Source organism: Scylla paramamosain, chromosome 28 (genome assembly GCF_035594125.1).
Source record: "Scylla paramamosain isolate STU-SP2022 chromosome 28, ASM3559412v1, whole genome shotgun sequence".
NCBI lineage: Eukaryota > Metazoa > Arthropoda > Malacostraca > Decapoda > Portunidae > Scylla > Scylla paramamosain.
Window position 1 is genome coordinate 8,090,001 of NC_087178.1, and position 19,434 is coordinate 8,109,434.

Genomic DNA, 19,434 nt, shown 5'->3' on the forward strand with positions numbered 1-19,434 from the left:
CCAGGGGATCACACAAGGCAAGGAAACACTGCAAAATGAGGGGAGGATGAAGGAGGAAGAGGGGAAGATGGAAAAGAAATATGTAGGAAGGAAATACAGAAAGAATAGAATAATCAGCGAGAGAGAGAGAGAGAGAGAGAGAGAGAGAGAGAGAGAGAGAGAGAGAGAGAGAGAGAGAGAGAGAGAGAGAGAGAGAGAGAGAGAGAGAGACACAAATACAGACTGACAGGGAGACAGACAGAAACAAAAATGAGGAAAGATAAAAATAGAAAGACGAAAAGAGGAAAGGAGGAAACAGGAGAAGTGGAGGAAAAAGGAAAAAAAAAAGAGAGAAGGAGAGAAGGATGGAGAGGAAATGATGTGCGAGACGAGAGGAATGCGAAATGAGGGAGAGGAGAAAGTGAGGAAAGAGAGGGAGAGAGCCAAGGGAGGAAGGAGAGGAAGGGAGGGAGGGAGGGAAGCTGAGTGAGCAATAAAAAGAAGAATGTTGTGAGGAAGGAGACGAGAGAGAGAGAGAGAGAGAGAGAGAGAGAGAGAGAGAGAGAGAGAGAGAGAGAGAGAGAGAGAGAGAGAGAGAGAGAGAGAGAGAGAGAGAGAGAGAGAGAGAGAGAGAGAGAGAGAGAGAGAAACCGAGACTGCAGCTGGAAACGGAAGAGGAAGAAATCGTACAGAAAAGATTGAGGATAAAAAAAAAAATAATAATAATAAAAGAGACAACAGGGAGGAAGGAAGGAAAGAGATCTGGAGGGAAGGAGAAGGGAAGGGTGTGCTGGGAGTAAAGATGAAGGAAGGGACGTATCGTGAAGGGAAGGAGGGAGGGCAACAGAAGCACACCTGAGAACTGGGACAGACACTTACCTGAGAACTGACAGAGTACATTGTTTGCAGGCACAGGAGGAGGAACCAGCGCTGTTACCATCTGACATGTACTGCCCCTCCACGTACCATCTGAAACACACGTACTTGATCAGGCAGGTACGTAGGTTAGGTAGATAGATTGGTTGATTGAGAGATTGATAAGTAGGAAGGTAGGTAGTAGGTAGATGGGTACAAAGATAGTGTTTGATCGATTGATAGGTTGATATATTTTAGCTTACTACTACTACTACTACTATTGCTATTGCTACTACTACTGCTACTAACATACCACTACGACCACCATTACAACTACAACTACCACCACCACAACAGCAACAACAACCACTACTACTACTCCAGCACTTTTTTTGTTAGTCGGGAGGGAAGAAGGGGTAGTGAGGAGAAGGCGAGGGGCAAATTAGTTAAATCTAGAAAGATAGCTAGCTCAGGGATGGTGAGAAATAGCTTAAGTGTTTACTACACAAACTGTAGAAGTATTCTGAATAAAATAGACTTGCTTAGAGGAATAGCGAGCGTAGAGAAATTTGATATCATTGCTTTAACTGAAACTTGGTTAGATATGTCAGGAAAAGTATTTAATCCAGAGGTTAAGATAGATGGGTATACAATGTTCTATAAAGATAGGGAAAAGAGGAGAGGAGGAGGCGTCGCGTTATACGTTAGGGACACATTACAGTGTTGTATGAATAATAGAATTAAAACAGATAACAAAGCAGAGGTGATATGGGTAGATATTAAGGAAGGATCGCAGTCAGTGGTACTAGGGGTAGTTTGCAGACCACCGACCAGTACCGAGGAAATTAACACCTCACTGTGGAAGGAATTAAATAAAACAGGCAGGTACAGTCAGGTATGTGTGGTAGGAGATTTTAATTTTAGGAATATCGACTGGAGTCTGATTGTGGGTAACAAGGAAGCAGAGGAATTTCTTAAGGTAATTCAGGATAATTTTTCAAAACAGGTAGTCGTAGAACCCACAAGGGGGAATAATATTCTAGATTTAATTCTTACTAACAGGGAGGAAGCAGTTACGCAGGTAGAGGTTGGAAGACAACTAGGTAACAGTGACCATAGGGAAATTATGTACAATTTAGAATGGGAAGAAACTGTTAGAAACAAAAACACTAGTAAAATACCTGACTTTAGGAGAGCAGATTTAGAAGAATTAAAAAGGTACCTCCAAGGAGTGGACTGGCAAAGGATGCAGGGTGAGGTCAGGTCAGGGACGGAGTTCAGGGAGATAAGGCAGGATGAGAGAGGTGGGAGGGGGGAGATAGGTGTGAGAGTGTTGGAATGTCAGGTCATGCTGAAATGAGAGAGGTGAGGTCGAGGCGACTAGATGAGGGAGGGGAGAGGATGGTAGGGGACGAGATGAGGGGATTAGGGGAAGTAAATGTAGATGAATTGTATAAATATTTCGTAGATAAAGTTCATACAGGTCAGTTAGCAAATATCCCGTATAGAACAATAAGATCACAAAAAAATGACCCTAAATGGATGACTGCTGGGTTAAAGCATTATATAGGGCGTAAGAGAAGTATATATAAGAGATTAAGGGCAGGTGAAGAAGTTTTAAGGACACAATATAATGAATTAGTTAGAACAGTCAGGAAGTTAACGAGGAAAGCTAAGGACAATTATGAATTAAAGGTAGCCAGCCAGGCGAAGACGGACCCCAAGGGATTTTATCAGGTATACAGGACGAAGAATAAGGATACTGTAGGTCCATTAAAGGCAGTAGATGGGGAGCTGGTTAGTTCTGGGGAGGAGATTAGTAAACTTCTGAATGATTATTTTTTAACTGTCTTCACCCAGGAAAACATGCAGGATATGCCAGATAGTGAACAGGTGTTTAGAGCAGATGAGAATGAGAAGCTGACAGATATTTCCATAACTAGGGAAATAGTGGAACAGGAGATAGATAGGGTAAAAAAGTTCAAGTCACCAGGACCTGATGAAATATATCCCAGAGTACTTAAGGAATGTAAAGAAATTATTAGTGAGCCGTTAGTTTCTGTCTTTAGGAAATCACTGGAGTCGGGTGAGGTACCAGTAATGTGGAGGCAGGCTAATGTAGTACCCATCTTTAAGAAAGGAGATAAAACTTTAGCGTCTAATCATAGACCTGTCAGTTTAACTTCAGTTGTAGGTAAAATGTTAGAGTCAATAATAGCGAGGAACATTAGGGAACATTTAGACAAACATAACTTGATAAATCAGTCACAGCATGGCTTCACGAAGGGGAAGTCTTGCCTGACAAACTTGTTAAGTTTTTACAGTAAGGTGTACGAGGCAGTAGATAATGGTGATAGTTATGATATCTTATATCTGGACTTTAGTAAAGCATTTGACAAGGTACCCCATGAAAGGCTCCTGAGAAAGGTTAGGGCACACGGGATAGATGGTAAGGTGTTAGGCTGGATAGCGTCATGGCTCGGTAACAGGCGACAGAGAGTGGTAATAAACGGCTCGAAATCCGAGTGGGGTCATGTAATTAGTGGGGTGCCACAGGGATCAGTATTAGGGCCATTGTTATTTTTAATATATATCAATGACTTGGATAGTGGAATTAGTAGTGATGTTAGTAAATTTGCGGATGACACAAAGATAGGTAGATTAATTAGGTCAGAATCGGATGCCATCGCCTTGCAGGCAGACTTAGATTGAATGCATGGACGGATAGATGGCAAATGCAATTTAATATCAGTAAATGCAAAGTGCTTAGCGTAGGTAGAGGAAACCCACACAATAGGTACACCCAAACTCTGGTAGGTACAGGGTACGAGAAAGATTTAGGAGTTATAGTTAGCTCTGAACTCCGTCTAGGGAAACAATGCATAGAAGCCAGAAACAAGTCAAATAGGGTACTAGGATTCATTTTTAGGAGTGTCAAAAGTAGAAGGCCGGAAGTAATATTAAAGTTATACTTGGCGCTGGTCAGACCTCATCTAGACTACGCTGTGCAGTTCTGGTCCCCACATTACAGGAAATATATAGATCTATTAGAATCAGTACAGAGGAGAATGACTAAAAGGATACAGGGGATGAGGAGTATTCCTTATGAGGCGAGGTTGAAGCTGTTAAATTTACATTCTCTAGAGAGACGTAGGAGAAGGGACCTGATAGAAGTCTTTAAGTGGTATAAAGGTTATAATAAGGGAGATGTAAGCAAAATTCTTAGGATCAGCAACCAGGGTAGAACAAGAAATGACGGGTTCAAGCTTGAAAAATTTAGGTTTAGGAAGGAGATAGGAAAAAAATGGTTCTCAAATTAGAGTGGTAGATGAGTGGAACGGACTCAGTAATCATGTAGTTAGTGCTAGGACACTAGAGAGCTTTAAGAGAAGATTTGACAATTTTATGGATGGGGATAACAGATGGAAATAGGTAGGTGTGATTCATACAGGGACTGCCACGTGTAAGCCTGGTCGCTTCTTGCAGCTTCCTTTATTTCTTATGTTCTTATGTACTCACACAGCCAGACGAAGGAGCTCAAGGAGGCAGGCGGTGATGGCGAGAAGGAAGCAGGCGAGGGCGAAGGACGGGGTGTCGGAGGTGGTGAAGGAGGGCAACAGAAACGCCTCCTTCACACCCCCGTGCAGCAGAGGAACGTGCAGCATCTCCAGCAGCTGTAAGGGCAAGTGGAGATGCGCTGTGAGGCTGTGAAGCTGTGTGTGTGAGGGTTTCTGTGGCTGCCAGTGGTAAGGAGGTATGAATAGGGGTGGTTTGCAAGTTTCAAAGGGAGTGAGTGAGTGAGGGAGGGACTGAGGGAGGGAGGGAGTGAAGATTATAAGGGTAATGGTACACTAAGGTTTGGTAATGTTAAGTTAGGTTTAGGTCTGGTTTGGTTTAGTTTAGATAATGTTAAGTTAAGATTAGGTAATGTTGCGGTAGGTTAAGTGAGCAGAGTGTGTGTCGACGAGGTGAGAACACATGAGGGAGAGGTGATAACTGCTGCCTCAAGTGTTTCAGAGAAATAATAAAACGATGACTAGTTTCTCTCTCTCTCTCTCTCTCTCTCTCTCTCTCTCTCTCTCTCTCTCTCTCTCTCTCTCTCTCTCTCACGGGCCTTAGTCACTTACTCCTTCAGGGAACCCCACTCAGGCACTTAACCAATTACAATGTCTTCCTCTTCCTCGTTTGTAACACGAGTACAACCTGAAGTGACATGGAATCAATAAAAATGAGACTGAAAATATAATAGTATAGGAAACAAGGTATAGGGAAAAATTACAAGACCCACACTGCTTAGGAATTACTTTACTATTGCTACTATTGCTATTGCTTCGTTCGTCAGTGAGAGCACTTCAGTTTACCGTCCTCACGTCCCTTTGGAAACCCGCTCAGTAATGCCCACCTTCCGCACTGTCCATCGAGAACATGGTCATGTGATAGGCTTTTCCCTTACCGTGGCTTGTCTGTTGTCTCCATGCAGCCTATGATAACCATGGGAACCTCTCATACTCTCACGCACTCTCACACAATCTCACACGCTCGTCTTTCGTCCCCGTACCTACTCATCTCCTTCCTCCTTCTCCCCATATACTTCCTTTCAATAGCTAGTCTCTTGTTCCTCTCTCATGTCTCCTCTCCCTCTCTCCCTCAGGTTATATGGACACGTGGATAACTAACGGTATTACTGTCCCTAACGTATCCACTGTCGCGCCCAGGGTATCGAGGCAGATGGCACGGTGGCACTAGCTGATAACACTGTCCACTACACGGCCTCACCTCCGCTATATGAAGAGGCGACACTTGAATCTATCTATATCCAGTGTCTGTTAGGTTTGAGTTTAAATAAGAGAGGAAAGTATAGTAGTTCAACCTAATCTAACCTAAAGGACCGAATTAATAGCTTTTAAAAGGAGATTATACACATTTACGGATGGGGATGACAGGCAGGAATAAGTATGTATGTTTTATACAGTGCCACGTGTAAGCCTGATGATCTCGTGCTGCTTCCCTTATTCCCTGATGTTGTAATCTCACCTAATGTAATAGATTAACTGGCAACCTCACGTACTCGTATATACAGAGCTAAAAAGAAAGAAAAAAGTAACACTCACATCTTATTAAAACGAGTTAGTATTCCTGATAATTCAACACTTCTTTATATTTCATCATACGTAAGTACGCCGAATTAAAAATAAAAGACTCACTTAACAAAGCTGAAAAGAAATATATCAAAGTAACATCCACCTTTTTATTGTGACCAGCTAGTTAATATTACCTGATCAGTCAACTCCTTATATTTCATCTTACGCAGGTACGCCAAGCTCAAAAATACAAAATACTTACGTTGAACAGATCACGCGATGTATGCGGCTAGGAAAATGTCACACACACACCTCTCACGAGCCACTGATCAGAGTACACAGTCACACTTCAGAGTAACTCAGCATTTGTGCCGCGCCTGACGCTAGTGAGGGAGACGTGTGGCGGTAAAGGGAGGTGAGGGAACGTGTGTGTGTGTGTGTGTGTGTGTGTGTGTGTGTGTGTGTGTGTGTGTGTGTGTGTGTGTGTGTGTGTGTGTGTGTGTGTGTGTGTGTGTCCCTGCCTGCCAGATCAAAATAAATTAAAAAGTTATACCGCAGAACAAAAACATCACAAGTGGTAACCAGAACTCTCTCTCTCTCTCTCTCTCTCTCTCTCTCTCTCTCTCTCTCTCTCTCTCTCTCTCTCTCTCTCTCTCTCTCTCTCTAGACCACAGACTTCGTGAAGGCAGCATGTGGATCCACACACACACACACACACACACACATACCAATAAAATGTTCCCCAAGTCATCCATCAACTAACTCAACCACACCCCCCTCTACTCACCCACTCAACCACCCCTAATCCACTTACCCATCCATCCAGCCAATCACCGACTTCCATCCATCCATCCATCCATTCATCCACCCATCCACTCACCCACTTACCATCTACCCCCCCACCAACAGGCCCACTAATACATTCGCCCACCCACCAATCCACACAACCATTCACCCTCTCATCCACCTACTCACTACCCACCCATCTGCCCCACACACCTAACTACAACACATTCATCCACCCATCTTCCTCTTTAACCATCACTCCCTCACCCTTCCATCCACATATCACTCCATCCACCCATTCATTTATCTACACATCAGTGCATCTACCATCCGCACATCCCTCCACTCACACACTCCCTTTGACTTATCCATCATTATCTGTACGAGAAAAGACAGAGCAACACACACACACACACACACACACACACACACACACACACACACACACACACACACACACACACACGAAGGGAGGACGGTTTCCGCTTGCGTTCTAGTGATTACGTCACAGATGATGACGTCACAATTCGTTAATTTACGTTACGTATTTCATTTTGAAAATGACCCCTCGAAGAAAGACAGCTAGACTCGATTTCTTTATATATTCTAATTTGTCATATACTTTAACTAAAACCGTGAATATCAAAACATTTCAAATATCAGTAATAATAAAGATATATAAATATATGTAATATGGAAAATGTTGGAACCTTGACACGTTAAAACCAATGAAATGTCCACCCATTTTGACTTAAAAAGAATATAAAACACTAAAAAATATATATGACTTTTTGAGACAATTCAAAGTTAGTTATAAACTGAAATAAAGATTTTTTTTAAATATGAAACGTCAAAATTTAAAACTTTAACAGGATTACAAATCACTCTAAAGTCCATGTATTTAACTTAACAGGAATAATAAACTCTTTAAAAATCATGAGCAATTCTTAGAAGCAATAAACACTTACTTAACGGCTCAAATAAAGTCATTATGAGTGCTTTGAAAAAAAAAAAAAAAACTGGAAATCCGACACATATTTACATATAAACAACTAAATCACTATATTTCCATTAACAGACATAAAAAACACTTGAAACATACCAAAATATTTTTAGAAGCTATAAAAACTTAAGTAGCGGCAGAAATAAACAAATTAAGAAACAAAAATAAAAAGTAAATTTGAATCTGGCCGGACTCTGACGAACCATCATGGCCGCTGCGGCGACCTCAGCGAGGAAGACAGTCACTCTGGTTTATTTGTTATGTGTGTGTGTGTGTGTGTGTGTGTGTGTGTGTGTGTGTGTGTGTGTGTGTGTGTGTGTGTGTGTGTGTGTGTGTGTGTGTGTGTTATCCTGCTGACTGAACCTAAAGTAAAATAATTCCTAAGGACATTAAAGTAACCGACACAACCTAACCTTATTACATATATACTTACAAGGCCTTTCACGAACACGTATTGTATTAATCATCGTCTCGCAGTGAAAGTCCAGTAATAATATTGACACTTAATCCATCCGGTCACAATGGTACCCATGTTCAAACTGAAGACGTGAAGTGTTTCCCGCCTGTCTACTGGGTGACGTGCCGTCTTGGGATTGGCCAAAAACACGGAGGAAAAGAGCGGAAAAGAGCTTGACGTCTGTGACTGGGGAGCAGGCGCAGCAAAGCCTGTCAACACACACACACACACACACACACGGGGGGGGAGAGAGAGAGAGAGAGAGAGAGAGAGAGAGAGAGAGAGAGAGAGAGAGAGAGAGAGAGAGAGAGAGAGAGAGAGAATAACAAACACACACACAAACACACTGCCGCTGACCATTCACCAAGGACTGATGTGCGAGAAAGTAGGTGGAATGGAGAGTAAGTAGATGTGTGGGTGGATATATGTGTGAATGGGTGGTTGGGTGAATTGTCGTGCGAATGGATAGGTAGATGCGTGAGTGAATGGGTACGTGGGGTGGATGGGGGGGTGAATAGGTGTGTGAATAGATAGGTAAGTCGGTAGATCGGTGAGTGGAGGGTGTTGGTGATAAGGTGTGTGGATGAGGTGTGGATAGCGGGTTTGGTGTAGGTGAGTAGATGGGTGTAAGTGGCTGGGTGAATGAAAGTAACCCAGATTCGCACGCATGGTTCCGCTTATCAATGTATGCGAGGAGTCACGCAGCATGAGGTCTTAGGACTGTATTCTGAAACACTTCTGCGCTGCACCTCCACTATTTTCGAAAAGCTCCAACTGAAATGACACAAAGTTTTACAGGTGTTTTTTTACGGTTCTACGTAGTGACAGATTAACAAGATTTCTATATTATCAACAGGAAAAACTCCTTGAGAATCCAGCTAATCATCTTTGTGGCATTTGAAAACAGTCGTGGTGAACTCAAGGCGTTTCTGAATACAGGTCTTACTTCGAAACTCTCTCTCACAATTACTACTTTTAAAGGCCACAAAAATTACAAATCGGGTTCTCATGGATGTTTTTTTTTATGTTAATGATGCAAAATCCTTACTAAATTATCACTAAAATCATGAAAACGCCAATAACATCCACTAGATACTTCCCTCTCGAGAGTGTTGAAGTAATAAGCAGGAGGAAATACTAAAGCAGAGACAGGGAATTCCAGAGTTACCAGTCTTCACTTTTATGGGACTTTTCGTATTAATATTGATATGAAAAGAGTTTATCAAGAATTTTGTGTTCGCTCCTTTGAAGAAGACGTCTTGTTTTTTGTTTGTTTGGCTTCTGTTCGCGTAAGTCAGTGCTTTGTGGCAGATACTGACTGGGAGAACTCGCTGTGGTTGTTGTTGTTGTTGTTATTACTGGGACCTATTGTCACGGCACCTTGTTTCTCACGAGTGTGTTCATGATGTGGGTTGGTCCGTTGTGCTACGTTATCCTCACAATTACTGTACTTCAACCATCAACTTCACAGCCAAACACATGTACAAGAAAAGAAAGATAAATAGAAAGAAAGAACAGGATGCTGGTAACCACAGCTAACTTATCTCTCCCTCTCTCTCTTTTCCCTTCTTCGTAATATCTCAATTTAGCACAGTTGTGGCAGTGTCCCCTCCCTTCCCCTCTCTTTCTCTCCCACCACACACACACACACACACACACACACACACACACACACACACACAGGTTAGGTTAGTGCACATGTACATACCTTATCACCTGTACTTCTATCTCTACCCTCTGATCCCTCACTTCTTCCTCCACCCTCGGCTTCCTCACCTGGTTGTGCTGTGTCTCAGGCAAGCCATCCAGCAGGGAGGACATCGGGTACTCGGCGGGGACATCTGATAGACCTGGGGGGATATCAACGTTAACTCCCACACGCCTAATGACACGTCACTGCTTGTTAAGTATTGAGCAAGGATGTTATACTGAGATACGTAACCCGAGGCACTGAAAGATGTATTTGAATTGTCAATAACCTTAGTGCCCTTTGAGATTACACTCTAAACTTGCACCACACAATTATATTAAGCTGAAGAAAAGTGGTATCAGAGAAAGGGTTGCGCCACATGAAATGAATCTATGCATCGCTACAACATTTAAACATTTAACATCGCCACATGTTCTATCTGGAAAAACACAAAGGGATTACATATTATTATTATTATTATTGTTATTATTATCATCATGTTATTACCTCACAGCAGAACCCTCCATTAACAACATGACATTATAAGGAGATGAGTAAAGGGAGGGAGGGAAGACGAGAAAATAACGGGAGGACAGGAGGATGGGACGGGCAGGTAGGAGTCTCTCTTTCCGCTCTGCTCTGCTGCTTTTTGTTCGTTCTTTGTGTTCCATTATGTCTGTATAGCCCCATCTTCCTATCTCTCTTACCTCCTCTCGTCTGTTGCCCTTTGTTCGTCATTTGTGTTCATTATGTTTGTATAGCCGCACTTCTCTCTCTCTTACCTCCTCTCATCTGCTGCTCTTTGTTTTTTCTTTGTGTTTCTGTGTGTTCCTTAGTGTTTCCCTTGCGAGCGTTGAGTTTCTGAAGTCTATGTACTTATAAGCACACCTACACCTACAGCTGCACACGCCTACACCCCCCTGTGCCTAGAATATGCTGACCCTTACTTCGGAACACTTGCTGCTTACCTGCCCCTCACCCCCACTCCCCTGAACTGGTTTCATTTATTTGTTTATTTTATTTCTTTGGTTCCCGTTCATCAGCAAATCTTTTTCCTAGTATTATTAGTCCTCCTCTCTCTCTCTCTCTCTCTCTCTCTCTCTCTCTCTGTCATCCTTGTAATATATTTTTAACTTCATGAAGAATTAAAAACACGTAACATTTCAACCCTTATTCTCTCTCTCTCTCTCTCTCTCTCTCTCTCTCTCTCTCTCTCTCTCTCTCTCTCTCTCTCTCTGATACCAGCAATTTATCACAAGATTAATCACCCAAATTAATTCCAGCCCAGCAAGCAGCACGAAATTAGAGCAAGCGACGCCTTCATTTGTTATCTATCTTCGTATCTGTCGCAATAGCAAGGCGAGACGGGCGTGCGTCTGTCTATCAGGTTTCTGTCTATCGATCGACGTTTCTCCTTCGTAGGCTGAGGAGGAAAGGCGACAGGGAAGGGCGTGGAAGGGAAGAGAGGGCAGAACAATGACGATGATAATAAGATGACACATAGAAGACGAGGAATACAAAGGAATATATAAAGGAAGTACAAACAGCAAAAGGAGGAGGAGGAGGAGGAGGAGGAGGAGGAGGAGAAGCAGGTAGTGGTGATGGTGGTGGTGGTTCGTCAAGGAAGCTCCACTCAAATACATTAAGAAGGACGAGACTCATCTATCCATCCTTGCAATATGTATTTTAATAGCATCATTATAATACAAGATTCAGATTACCAACTACACCTTTCCCTCCTTCCACTGGTTCCTCACCCGAGCCACCCTTACAAGACTCCAAATAAGCGCTATTATTTTTTCTTCCAGTTCGTCGGTTGTTCAGTTAACCTATTCACTAATGGACGGACTTTTCCCAATAACCATCTACGTATGTACTTTTATAAGCCTTTCACTTTTATGCAAGACTATTATCACCACCACATGCAATGTACGAAATCTTTATAAGCATCAGCAAGAAAGTTATGGGTGAAAAGAATAGATTTTGCAGTTTCTACCTAACTTAAAGATCGGATGTGGCTGCAGAACAAGTAAAGATGTTTCAGAGTGATTGGTAAAGGTGTACCAAGTGGCAGTCAAAAGATTAAGCCATACTGTTTATCCTAGTCTCTCAAATAATTATGTAGTAAAAGAAACAAAAAATAATCCCTTTTCCTCTTTCCCGTGTATCCTTGCAAATTATCTTTCCTCAGTGGCATGAGTGTGAACAGAAAGAAGGAAGGGTTACAGTCTGCCAACACTTGTACATGCAGGAATGTCTTGTGTGTGTGTGTGTGTGTGTGTGTGTGTGTGTGTGTGTGTGTGTGTGTGTGTGTGTGTGTGTGTGTGTGTGTGTGTGTGTACCAGCGGACTATTAGAGGTAACCTTCGGGAGAGCAAACTGTACTGTCATAGTCTGGCCCTGAGAGATCGTGACGGGGAAGGCTGTGTGTGTGTGTGTGTGTGTGTGTGTGTGTGTGTGTGTGTGTGTGTGTGTGTGTGTGAGAAATAAAGTGTCGCAAGAGGTGGTGAGAGAGACTGAGGTTCAACGGGTGGTAAAATTGGAGGAGGTGGCAGTGTAGGAAGGTAGGTGCATCAAGAGGAGGAGGAGGAGGAGGGGGGGAATTAAAGGAGCGGAGGGGCAGGAGAAGGTATTTCCCCAGACAACTCAAGGAAGTAATTTTCCAACCCGTCAGATGGGAAGCTATTTTCCTAGTGTCCGTGCAGGTCGCCTCCTCTTCCTCCTCTTTCCCCCACATTCTCCTCCTCCCTACAAGCATCAAGGCCTCCACGAACCGGAACATAAGAAAACAAAGGAAGCTGCAAGATGCCATCAGGCCCCCACGTGGCAGTCCCTTTATAAAACACGCTTGCCTATTTCCACCCATCATCCCCCATTCATAAACGTGTCTAATCTTGTTTTATGTCCTTTGAAAGCTTCCTATTGACTCAGCACGAACAACCTGATTACTGAGTCTGTTCCATTCATCGACCACTCTATCTGAATCCGAGTTTTTGTATATCTTTCTATAGGCAATACAAGCCCAAAGCATACAGAAAATACAGTTTGCCTCTATGTACTCGTATGTCAGCTGCACTTCTTTCTTAGTGTCAAGTGAGAAAATTATGCAGGAATGTAGTGGGGGAAATTCTATCTAGGGAAAGTCTCTCTCTCTCTCTCTCTCTCTCTCTCTCTTTTACCTTCAGGGTTCACCGCGTCGTGGTCCGGGACGTGGTTGTGGAGGTCCATGGCTGTCCCACGGCGCTCGGCAGGTGAGGAGGCGGTGGCGGGGCGGGGCGGAGCGGGGCAGCTCACTCACATCCACTCTCTCTCTTTCTATGTAACAAAACGAAATGCCGGTGAAACAATGCACGCACGCACTCAACTATTGTTCTTGAACCTTTGATCTGAAACTCACCTAAGTAATGATGATAATGGTAATAATAATAATAATAATGATGATATAATAATAATAATAATAATAATAATAATAATAATAATAATAATAATAATAATAATAATAATAATAACTTACTCAGAGGCACATGTACTTTGATACAAGCATAACTGAGAGATAAGCACAGATTCAACATCAAGAGAATATGTTACATTACAACACGACTATTACACAAATATTAATCAACACAAATATTAATACACGCGTGCTATACATATATACATGGTAAAAACATCTTGGTTTCTCTGAGACCGCGCTGAACCAGACACTGACCGTGGGATTCCAACACTACCCCATGCACACGCCGCTGGTGACTGCACTGCTAACGCTACACGCTTCACGGGGTCAGGCAAGCACTAATTCCTGGGGAAGCTGGGACTTTATCTTCCTTGGGCCAATGCCAGCTTCACCTCACCTCAGATCAGGCCCGTTGCCTGCTGCCATTCCTATCCGTGGTCTTTGAACAGGTTTTCTTGTTCTGTCCTCGGTCGTACCCAGTCCTGCCCATCCTGCCCTCTTCATAGGTAGGGGTCCAGCGTATCTCAGGTAACTCACGAATCCCATGCTGTTTAATTTCAAATATTTGCTACAACACTATACAGTAAGAAAAAAAAAAGCTTCACGATCTAGTTCTAACTTATTCACTTTCCAAAAAATAAGAAATCAAATACATTAGTAAGCAAACTTTTAAGAGAACACGGTAGGTAATTCACCGATTGTATGGTAAAGAGTCACTGTTCTTGAAACACTGTATCTTGTGCCATTACACCACGGTGCTTGGCCAAACCTCATGACTGCATTCCTTCTGCAGGATGTCAGTTCTCCTGGTCCAGACGTGCTGGTCAAACGGACGGGCGTGGCAAGGTGGGATGGACGTGGCTTGCAGGAAGAAACACGAGATATTCGCAACTAAATGCCACCCGACTCTGAACTGTGATTACTCTCACTGACCCCTGGGAGCGAGCACGGGTCAGGACTCAGCAGCCAGCATAGCAACACACGTGGGGACGAGACCAACAGGCAGGAAGACCTGAGGGGGAGGGGACGGGCACGCCACCCAGGGAGACCACCACCACCACCACCACTCAGCTAGAACAAAACAACTTCCACTCAGCTTCACTCCTGCATTCCAGAGGTTCCCGAATCACCTGTGCGTCCCTAGCGATAACCTGGCGGGCTGGAAGTTCACTGCTCACAAAAACAGACTGAGGGAATACTGCTGACAAGCTGCGCGCGCACTCACTGAGCAGCTGCCACGAAGGACGCGTGGTTGTGTTCGTCCTCGCGTAACAGTTGTTAGGGTGTACTGTACAAGGCAGCTACATGGACGCCGCTACCCACAACCTGGCCTTAGAGAGAATATGTGTGGGGAGGCGGGAAAAGAAGGGAGGCGGCTGCTGCTGCTGCTAGTATACGCGTACCACCCACGTCTCAGGCAATGAGACACGAACTGGTGCGGAAGTTGCAGCATCCATACTAATTAAGCAGAAAACAATAATACCAGGAAAAAAAAAAACAGCAGCAGAAGTAGTAGTAGTCCCAACTATATAGGTCGACCTGTAGATAGCTAGATAAATACAGAGATAGATGGAATGATAGACATACGTGGAGTCTGGGATGTGTGTGTGTGTGTGAGTGTGTGTGTGTGTGTGTGTGTGTGTGTGTGTGTGTGTGTGTGTGTGTGTGTGTGTGTGTGTGTGTGTGCTCAGCTCAAATGCAAGATAAATAGACAAAGAGATGGATGATAGATACCGGTGGAGACTGGCATGTGGAGTGACAGTCTGAGTAAATTAAAGGAAACCACAATGGCGGCCATGAGGCAACAATGGAGTCTGCAATCACACTAATGCGAGTCAAGATAAAAACGAAAATAGTGAGGAATGACGCAGTGATTCTTAGGAGCAGCCGCAGCGAAGGCGGCGGCGGTGGTGGTGATGAAGGTAGATTTACGACAATGCCTTAAACTCATTGAGCCCTGAGATCAAGATTAATTATATTAGTGTGTTCTTTCCTTCCTGATTTTCTGTCTGATTTAATATATTTGTACTTGTTTTTCATGTTTGCATTCTTACTAATTCGGTTCAATGGTTTCTGTCTCCCAGTAACAGTCAAGCTTATCACTCTCTTCCCCCCACGCTCGCAACACAACCTCCCTCCGTCTCCGGCAACCTTTTCAAATAAGCTACGTAAGTCCCCATTCTGAAACGCTCTACTCTCTCATCACGACTACTTTCAAAGGAGGATTTTCAAGAGCGTTTCTCCTACTAATAATGTACGAATTTTGTCAATCTGTCACTAGAACCATATAAACACTCTTAACAGCCTATGTAGCTTTAACTAGCTTTATATAAATGTGGTGGAGGTGAGGCACAAGTGTTTCAGAATATTGTATGGTCCCAGAGCATTACGTATGTCCTCTCGTTCATGGTATATTACAACTTAATCCATATTATGATCTACATTATAGTAATAGTTGTTGATTAATTACACATGACGTCAAAACAAATAACGGGAAAACCGCGGAAAGAAAAAAAAAAATACATGATATAACAAAGGATGAGGACGAGATGAAAGTCGCCTGGAGATAGTTCCTTCAGCACAGGTACGTGTGTGTGGTGTGTGTGTGTGTGTGTGTGTGACATCCTCCAACCCACGCACAGCGACTCCTTCTGGCCATCTAGGAAACAGCTGTCGATCTTACCCGGATTCTGAGGCGCGATACTGTGACTCACAACGACACCAGCGGCACCTGTGACGGCCTTGGTGGCTGAGGGAAGGGGTGCACTGGGTGTGTTGGTGAACACGCGCCTCAAGTGGTGCACAAAACACTACCTCTCACGTCCTCTCCAGAGTCGAAAGTGAGTGCCTCCGTGCGTTCACACCCAAGGAGAATGCCGTCACAGTCTGTCAAGCAATGTGACAGTAACTGAAAGGGCATGAATTTAATGTTGGTCATACCTTTCGCCCATTTAGGTAGTAATTAAATGAGGTATATTACAATCAGAAACTAAGACGATCATCTATGTTGTAGGTCATGAAGCAACACACCACTGTCTTGTAACCCAGCGTAATGTATCAAAAGGTAAATATCCTCACAGTATAATATGTGATTTATGTACTTGCTGAGGTGTATGCTCGCGTGAGAGCAACAACAGACAGCCAGACACACGCTGCTCGCTGGAGCAGCACCGCAACGCTACATAAAACATGCTCTCCCAGTAATCAACGTGTCAACAAAAGAATCTATACAATAAACACAAAAACAAGTCGAAACTGTAACATCACGAGATTTACTGTGTGATAAATTCACTGTCATCCATCAAGAAGGTTAAGATATATATATATATATATATATATATATATATATATATATATATATATATATATATATATATATATATATATATATATATATATATATATATATAAAGTGAATGAACGTAACCAAACATTTATGAAAAATATTATATACATTTTCCTGGTACTCAAACCTGCCATTGAGACACCTTGTTTACCTAACATAAACTCATAGTGAAGAACAAATTGGGTGAAAAACAGCTTGGTTAGCCATGGCAAGTTATGCGGGTGGCAGAGAATGAGGGAGACAAGGGTAATATCACCAGCTGGATATCTCTCTCTCTCTCTCTCTCTCTCTCTCTCTCTCTCTCTCTCTCTCTCTGCGATTCAACACAGCTGCTCTCTACGTGAACCTCGGGCAGATGTTCATCTTTAACATTCCGGCGGTGTTTCCCCACATGCCCTCACGCCTGCACCTCACGCCTGCTTTCACCGCTCAAACCAACCAAATTCCGCTGCGATGGGAAGCTTGCATAAATAACACGTAATCTTGCAACATTCAACAAGTAGCAGCTCCCTCGATCCTTCCCTTCCTCCATCCCGCCCATGTGTGTTAAAGCTCCACTTCCTGCGTGTTATTGTCTTGTCGTACTTCCTTCCTCTATACACGACACGGTGATACGCGACACAATGCGGCTTTATAGTGTCAGTAGAGTGGTCTGCTTGTGTTTGCCAGTCCATATGTGCATGTTCGAGGTCACAGTTGCTGGTGGCGAGAATAATAAACAGAGATTAGCCAGTAAACCTTCGCTGGTGGCTAGTGATCAGGAAGGTTAACTCTAAATCATCCATGTAAACTACTGTGCTTGTACAAAAATAGTAATTAAATAAATGCTTTCGACTTATATGATTAATTTTACAATACAGTGGTTGAGTGTTAAATGCAGAGACTGTTTAGTGTTGGAAGTCAAGACCGATCACGTAATGCAGTAGGCTAAGCACCTCTCGAACACGTCAGTATAGGATAGTACAGCATTACACAGCCTACCAAATTCTTAAAACGTCTCATTTAAAATTGAAAACTGTCCCTGCACTCACCACATGATTATAAATTTCCTTCTGCCTTGCCCGGCGTACTCATATTTTTCCTGGAACTAAAGCCACATTCCTACGAATACATTAGTTATTAAAATCAAGACTAGTTAAAATAAGCATGATGGAAATTATGTGCCATATACCTCGAGTACTTTAAACAGACTATACTGAGAGTTTTCACTGGCGTTTTTTTTTATGATTATAATGATAGCTTAACAAAGATTCTGCACCATCTGTAGAAAAGACACTGAGTGGAAATTAACAACTCATCTCTGAGACGTTTGGGGAAGTCCTGATAAGAGAACAAAGCGTATCAGAACACGGGCCCAGACTTAAAATGGTGTTTACGAACCTCTGATATGATGAAGCAGAGAACAGCCAGCAAAGCCCACCACTTAATAGCTGACTGGGGCGAGGAGAGCGGGAGACACCTGCGCTCACTCATCAAAGCCTCTTCCCATCACCACCACACCAGCACCACCTCCACAACCACGGTCACACACCACGAGCATTCTTGCACACGGGCCACAAACTCACAGAAAATTTATGCGCACCAAAGTGACAGTGAGCACGATCCTTGCGGAAGAAATGCGTGTTATATCAAGACCAAGGTTTAGTTCGACCAAAAATCAAGATCATTAGTCTAAAACCTCCGCTGCTCTCATTACTAGGAAGCTGAAGACTGAATTCTTCCATCCTCGCATCTTTATTTGTACTTATCGTATCCTTCACTTGCTAATTCACCTGAAAACTTCTTTCATTCTAAACTCATCAGCATTAATCTTTATTTCTATTTTTTTTTTCTTTTTTTTTCTTTTAGCTTCCTTGCACCCGATCCACCAAGACACAAATATTCTTCCCCTTCCACTAATATGCTGCAACTACTCTCATATTATGCCACAGTAATATAACATTGATTATAAAAACATAAAACTATATTATAAACAATCATAACTCTAACTGGTAAAGTTGTCAAACAGCACTAATTCAAGCGCCAAGTTTAAACTGCTGATGACGGCGCCTGCACTGGTGTATAAATCCTTACATTCCTTATCCCTGTCAGTACTGTTTAAGCACCAAATTTAAAAGCAATACATCTACCTTCCCAAAAGAACGCCAAGAAAATGCAGTAAAAAGTAAATAAATGCCGCGCAGCGCCACTCGAGTGCGTCGCGAGTCTAGGAGGGAAGGAAGGAGGCGGAGGTCCACCATGCGAGCGGTTCCCGCATCACAACTTAAACATTAATTTCTCGCAAAATAAAGCGAAACACAGCATATGTGCATAGAGTATTTTGACTGTCAATTATTTGAACTATCAAATCCTTGTATATACCAGACCAAACCTTATTACTAGTTCTGAAAATTTTGGTATTTTACCATCATAACTTCTTCCACACGCAGCAGCTCCTTATGATGTAGTAAGACAAATTTGTTCAAATATTAAAGCAGAAGGTGGCAAGCAGAGAAAACTACGGGATGGAAGATCATGGTGTATGCAAAGATTGTCTGGACAGCCAGGCAAGTCACATAGTAGTGATGATTTCAATGTTACTTCACAGTCCACTCCCTTCTACTTGTGTGTTATAAATTTGGCAGAGATGCTCACTTCATATTTACTGTCCTCCAATACTTCACATTACTTCCATGTTCAACACGTCTTATAGAAAAGGTTGAATCTCTAGAGGTTAGTCTTCATTATAGGCTTTATTTTATCACAGGCTTCAATGATGTTCATGGGGCATACTGGATCCACAGG

At 42.9% G+C, this 19,434-nt stretch overlaps 1 protein-coding gene across 12 annotated transcripts in view; it reads right to left on the minus strand.

Moving 5' to 3' along the window:
- LOC135114871 (uncharacterized) overlaps nucleotides 1-18,272 on the minus strand; it is a 23,197-nt gene extending 4,925 nt beyond the window's left edge. The window contains exons 1-7 of one of the 12 annotated variants that reach the window (XM_064031056.1): nucleotides 18,031-18,271; nucleotides 17,090-17,349; nucleotides 15,988-16,190; nucleotides 13,030-13,165; nucleotides 9,938-10,011; nucleotides 4,354-4,508; nucleotides 859-948 (exon numbers count right to left, since the gene is read on the minus strand). In XM_064031056.1, coding sequence (XP_063887126.1) covers nucleotides 859-948; nucleotides 4,354-4,508; nucleotides 9,938-10,011; nucleotides 13,030-13,078 — 368 coding nt within the window. In that variant the 5' untranslated portion in view covers nucleotides 13,079-13,165; nucleotides 15,988-16,190; nucleotides 17,090-17,349; nucleotides 18,031-18,271. The other 11 variants (XM_064031060.1, XM_064031055.1, XM_064031058.1 and 8 more) reach the window with 11 other exon arrangements.
- Nucleotides 18,273-19,434: the final 1,162 nt, after the last annotated feature.